At 28.9% G+C, this 6949-nt stretch overlaps 1 protein-coding gene across 1 annotated transcript; it reads right to left on the bottom strand.

The window, feature by feature from the left end:
• Window positions 1–2119: 2119 nt before the first annotated feature.
• On the bottom strand, window positions 2120–3408 carry LOC100800674 (NDR1/HIN1-like protein 13). Its single transcript, XM_003545437.5, has one exon. The coding sequence runs from the start codon at window positions 3146–3148 to the stop codon at window positions 2327–2329; it is 822 nt and encodes a 273-aa protein (XP_003545485.1). The 5' UTR covers window positions 3149–3408; the 3' UTR covers window positions 2120–2326.
• Window positions 3409–6949: the final 3541 nt, after the last annotated feature.

The following is a 6949-nucleotide window of genomic DNA, read 5'->3' as shown; positions in this document are numbered from 1 at the left end:
GTACTCCCCTCCTTGATTTTCTTTGCTTGTGTCATTTTTTCATTTACGTTATGTGTATATAATTATTGATTAATAATATTGTTTGAATTTTATAAAGGAACACTCTAATGGCTGAGAGCTCTTTTAGTTAGGAAGAGTGAATATCTAATTTTAGAATTATTGGACCAATTTTTATAGCTTTAAAAAGAAGTGATTTTGATTTAAAATAATCTAGTGATTATTTTTTTAGAGGTTTTAAAGAAAAGCAGAAACAGTTGATTTTATGAGAAGCTATTTAAAATAGCTTCTGATTTTAATGATATTTTAGATTAGGTTTGGCTTCTGATTATTTATTTATTTTTAAATAAAACAAATGCATGAAAAGTTAAAGCAGTGATTTTTTTAGAAGAAAAAACTGTAACGAATTATTATTTGGGTTGGGGAAGTACCCACTTATCACCAGACCACGTAGCCATCAGATAAAAAGGCTTCAAGGTAAAAAACTAAAAACTAAAATAGGGTTTGGGTTAAGGGATAACATGACAAGAAATCATTAAAACAAGTTCATTACCGATGATAATGTCTTTAAAAAAGTGTTTATATAGTATTTTACTCCCCTGGCTGTGGCTGCTTTCAAGACCTTTAAATCTTCTTTTAGGCACAAAAATATTAAAATAATTATTAAAAGAATAAAAACTTCTATCACTGCCTTGTATACAACAATTTTATCACTGTCATATTACTAATTACTAATATGACAGCTCCGAATAATAATTATATTTTTTTATGATTATAAGAAATGAAATTATGAAAGTACACATAGTGCTTGGGACGGGAATTACGTCCCCAACCTAGAATCTAACACCGCTATAAAAGAGAGAAAATTCCAAACTCAATTTCAATTGTCATGTCTGTTAACCTTGAGAACTAAAATAAATTATAAATACCAAAACAAGAAAACAAATCTTAATTAAACTAAAACAAAAACAACTCTATATTATAAATATATAAATGAAAAGAAGAACCGTGGCCTCTTGCACCTAATACTTGGAATTATTCCTTAACCAAAGAGTGGATCTTTTCCCCACTCAGATTTTGACCGATTAGTAAAAACAAATAAGAGTAGTTAGTAATTAAATGTAGTTTTTCTAAAGTGAATAAAGGTAGGAGGAGGATCGTAGTCCAATAAAAGTAAAGTAAATGATTTTAGTTATTGATGAAAAAATTAATAGTTGATTTTTTTTACTGAATAGTTGATGTTTTAATATAAAAATGATTTGTTATTATACATATAAATAGAATGAAAATGCAAACTTGAAAGAAAAAAGTGAGTGAGGGAGTCAAAACGTTATTCTGCTCTGTGGATATGAATAGATTTCCCTTTAATTGAATCTAATAGAATAGAATTACCTTTTTGGAAGAAAAAAAATATTAAAAATACGAATGCATTTAACTTATGGATAAAAAATACTTCAATTTTTCATTAAAAAATGTATTTTTCCATTCTTTTTCTATTCGAATCATAAATAACTGTTATTAGCAAGTAGCAAGGTTGATAAATTAATAGAGCATGTTACCTACTCTACTTTGAAAATTGGTTAAGAAAAAAAATATTTGTCACATAAAAATTAGAAAGAAAACAAACAAAATATTTGATTTCTATATTGAATAGACTAACAACATATTATCTAACACATTTTTATTAGCACAATATTTATTGTGTAGTGTTTATTAAAACTTATTAGAAATTACAAATTAAATAGAATAATACTAACAACATATTATCTAACACGTTCTTACTAGCACAATATTATTAATTAAAATTTATTAAAAATTATAAAATTATGAACAAAGACAAACATAATTATATTATTTTTAATAAATTTTAATCAATAAAGAGATTATTATCTTTTTACACCCCAAAGAGTTCATTGTTAGTAATACACTATTTGATAAATTTTATTCATAATTTGATAATGTTTTGATAAATTTTATTAAATACAAGATATTAAAAAATGTGTTAGAACATACATTTCCAACCATCATCTTGCTCGAAACAAGGTTTTATACAGTAGTTGTTTCATTTGGTGGGTAAGACTTAGAGACCACAAAACCAATCAAAAGAATTCACATTCAAGAATGAACAATGAAATTACTTACTTTATCATTCAATAAAAATCACATGACATATGCACAAAACCAAATCAAATCCTAAGATACATGGCGTACGCGTATCAATAAATGCGCTACAATGTAACATTAATGTATACGAAAATTTGTATAATCTCCAATATTTCGGTCCTATCTATAAACGAAAAAAAAACACCCTCTGTTGTCACCGTTTTCTTCACCAAAGATCCACGTCATAACTACAACGTTTAGAAACAATCTTGGCCTGCGCCGTTAACTCATTCACCGTCACATCACAGTTCACCTTAACGGTAATCTTCCACGTCCTAATGGACCCCACTTTTATTTTCACCGGTGCCCTAATCCTAACGGTCAACGGCACTCTCCGTTTGGTCTGCGCCTCCAGCAACGCTCTTCGGTCCTCGCTTCTCAGCTCGATTCCGTCACCCCTTAACGCCGTCCCAAACACCGTCACGTTGTTTGACGGCTGGTAAAACGCCGGCAGAGCGCCGTTACACAGCCTCGCGTCCTTATAAAACACCTCGGCGGAGCTATCCTTCAAGTAACGGATCCCGATCTTGTCGTTAGGGTTATCGGCCTTGACGGTGACGTTGAACTCCGGCGAGATCGCCGCCACGGACGACGGCGAGGTGAGGTTAATTCCTCTGACGGTGATGTTTTCGATGGAGTATTTCGGCGCCTCGGGACGGAAAACGAGGTAGAGGACGCCGGCGGCGATGGCGAGGAGCACGACGAGAATGAAGAGGATTCCGATGAGCCAGCAGAAGCAGCAGCAGCATCGGCTCCGGCGGTGTTTACGGCGAGCGTATTGGTCGTAGCGGCGAGCGTTCTCCGGCGGAGGGACGCGGTAGACTTGGTCCTTGGGGATCTTGATGACGTAGGTTCCAGGCGGAGGCACTGGCTTCTCCGGTGACGGTGGCGACGGCGGTTTCGGAACGACGGAGGAGTCTTGAGGCGATGGCGGTTGTGAATCCGCGGAAACGGAAGGCGAGTGGCTGGGGTGAACTCGGTCAGCCATTGAGTGAGTCAGTAACGAGTCAAGAAGCTATCTGAAATGAAATTGTAAAGTTGGAAAATAGAAGAGTGAGTGAATCACAACGTTATTCTATTCCGTAGATATCATTATCATTATATAATAAGAAGCAAACGGTTTACGCGTTGGAATGTAATAGTCACGCGGTTTAACAATTCTACTATTTTAGGCTGTTATATATGAAAATTTAATCTAAATTACTATTGGATAAAAAAATAAATAGATATTGATAATATTTTATTTCAAAACAATTATTAAGTCCAATTTGATTTTTTTTAAGAAAATAATCTTGTTATTATATTTATTTGTTTAGATATTAATTAAAAATTTAAAAATAAAGTTAACTAAAAGATTAAATTTATAACTTATAATGCTAGTATGATTTTAAAAAAATATTAAGGGACTTTTCAAAATCAAATTAAGTCAAAGTTTTTTTATTGGTAACTTCAAAAAGTTTTTTATTAGATGGTAGTAGTCAAAAAGAACATACCCTATGAACAAAGGCTGCATTGCACGTTGGAATCATTGTTAATTTTTAGTAATTAATTATAGATGACTCACACTTACCCATATGGAGCATTTTTTAAATCTCCCAAAATTAATTAATTAGAACTGTGAGCCGTGACTATGAATAAAATTTTATTCTGATATATTTTTGTTAAAAAATTACAGGAATACTGGAATTACGTTAAAGTCTAGCAAATATATATCATCAATTCAAAAGAAATTATATTTTGATTAGCAAATTTATTTATTTGCTAGAACATTTTTAATTTTAAATCAAATTTATGCATGAAAATAAATTTAAAAATGATAAATATTTTCATTATTAATAATATATTTTAATTATATGAAATAGGAATAAAATGAAGACATATTTTTTTAAAATTATGAAAATAAATTATTTCAATTCAAAAATCAAAATTTAAAAATCAAATTGAATTAGGGGTTGAATAAGAACACATTTATCTTAAAATTTAGTTTATTTATATCTTCAACTTAATATAATATTATAAATATTTAAAATGTAAACCAAAATTAAATATAAAATACTATTTAAAAATAAAAAATACTCACTCAATATAGCAGAAGTTGATTTAACAAGATGAAAATAACTCCTAAAAATATTTCTCATTCAAGGATGAAAGTTCATATTAAAAGAATGAATAGTTTAAGGACATATATCTCGTATTTAAACGACATTCTATTGAAATAGGTCAGGATCATAGAAGAGATATCAAACTTAAAGACAACGAAACTATCAAAACAAGTGCATGAAAACCATAAGAAAGGATTATAACTTACTTGATCTAGGAGCAATGAAAAAGATTGAGAAAACCCTATTCTAAAATGTCTGAGGATAGCAAATTAAAGACAAAAGAGCGAGTAATATGTGTATTTTATAGGGAGTTAGTAGGAGGAGTGAGAAAGCACGTCATGGATTGTGGAATGGGCAATATTATGTTTATTTGAAGAAGGATATGATAATTTAATATATAAATATAAATTAGGCAAATGTTAAATAGTGACATTGATTTAGAAATTAGAAAGGCCGGAGAATTTTTTTTATTACAATATATAAAATTAGGCTGTTTATAATTTTTTTTTGCATTCTTTTGTAATTTCTAGCTACCACGTTTTTTTTAATTAATATTCTAAGAATTCAAGTTAAGAAGACCCTATAAATTAATATAATAATTAATAAACAAAGAAGGAAAAATGGAGTACAGTTCAATGTGAGATCACTCACGGTTGGCAAGTTTAGAAAAAACACACGAAGGCAAAAAAAGGAAAATGAATGGGTCAAAGGAGTGTTTGGCTGCAGTATTTGGAATTTTGGATATTTCATCTTCCTTAATGGGATTGGCGTCTATCTAATTTTCATGAAAACACACGGTATGCTGATTGTTGCCGATTCGTTTTGTCTACGAGTTAGTTGGCGCTTTGCCACACGCGGTTTTGTTTCTTATGGATTTGCCTCAACCCTTCAATGCTTTCCTTTTCGTATAAGCATTTGTCTTTGCACCAAATTAGTACGCTTTATCAATGTAATCTTTTTTCGTTTATAAAATGGATATCCAATTAATGGCTTTTACCTATTTTTTTCCCTTTAGCTTGAAATGGTCTCATGGTTCAATACTTACCAAGAAAAATATACAACTTGCTCTTCTAAAAGTGTTTGTTCCAAGAAATTTGTTTGTTTTTCTACTTTTTTGCTACCGACCAAGTTTTGTCACTTATAATAATTAATTTAATTATGATTAAAAATAATGATTTACATCATAATTAATTCAATTACTATTAAAAATGGCCACAAAACAAGTGTCACCTTAGATTTTGAATGTATTATTAACTATTTTTTTCACTAATACTCATAATATTACTCTCTTTCTTGTATTTAGTATAGTTAGTTTTCTAAAATTATTATTTTTTTATCTATTTATTAAGTTTTCTTGGTTTGTTTAAAACAACCTAGAAAAGAGAATGGTATTAGTTTTATGTTGAAAAATTAAAGTAATATTTATTAGGGATATAGGTGGAAAAAAAAATATTACATTGAAAAAAAATTTATATTACATTGAAAACTAAAGTAATATAATATTTATTTTGTAATATTTTTTTTTCAAATATGACACTTATTTTGTGACGAAGAGAATATTTATTAAAAAATTTAATTATGATTTAATTTGTGATAAATGCTAATAAATATCCTAAGAACATTAATTAAGAAACTTAGAGTAGAAATATTTTTTATTTGAAGTCAAAAAATTGAACTGATCTTTTTATGTTTTTCTATAATTTATATAATAAATATTTTCATTTTAATTCTTTAATTAAAGTCATAAAGACACTCGTGAGCAAAACCTATGATTTATATATTAAAAGCTATTTATCTATTATAAATTTTAATTATATAAAAATTAAATATTTACCTTATACACTGTACATACTAAACACTAGTTTATAATATTTAAAAATGGTGAAAATAATAAATAATAATCTTTAAATACATTCTATATATAAAAAACAAATTCAAACAAGTGATAAGAATTTAGTGATCCTCTAATGTGAGAATATGTATTGTAGAAAATAAAATACATTCATAATCATTAATTAGAATAAAATAACAGTTAAAATTATGAAAAAATTGAATAATTAAATTATATAATAAAATCAAAACTAATTAGAATCTCAATTATTAATTTTTTAATTAATAATTATTATTACATGAACATATAGATTAATTGGCACAAGATTACTCTAGTTTAACCGAAAGAATTTAACTTTATATACTAATTTCAAAAGACTTAAATAGGATTATCTCCCATTGAGAATACTTTTCATCTATATCAAAAAAAGTAAATTTCCTTCCTTACATAGGAACAAAATCTAAATTACCAATGAAAAGTCAACTAAATCCTAACTATGCCTGCCATTACAATTTGCCAAATATAAATCCTTCTTGCACCTATATAACACCACATCCACCATTGGTCTCATCACAAAGTGGGGAGAATCACAACCACATGCAGAAGGGGAAAACAATCATGGAAGCTCAAGCTCTACTGGCCCTCACTCTCTTAAGCATCTATGCCTCAGGCATGCACGCAGATTCTCTTGCCCCTCTCTTTCTTTATCATTTGCTATTATATGCCAATTATATATACAAGTAGATAGCAAAATCTTGTTTTATTCTTCACCAACAAATTGTTGTATACACTGTTGGAACAATACACATACACGTTACATATCACAGGTGCACACTCAGTCAAATTCACATTCACA

Source organism: Glycine max, chromosome 14 (assembly GCF_000004515.6).
Source record: "Glycine max cultivar Williams 82 chromosome 14, Glycine_max_v4.0, whole genome shotgun sequence".
Lineage (NCBI taxonomy): Eukaryota > Viridiplantae > Streptophyta > Magnoliopsida > Fabales > Fabaceae > Glycine > Glycine max.
Note: the sequence above shows the minus strand (reverse complement) of the source record. Positions and strands in the feature narration are given on the sequence as shown.

Bases quoted from the DNA above. Each gene is read 5' to 3' on its own strand.
- LOC100800674 (XM_003545437.5), bottom strand. From the start codon at position 3,148: ATGGCTGACCGAGTTCACCCCAGCCACTCGCCTTCCGTTTCCGCGGAT.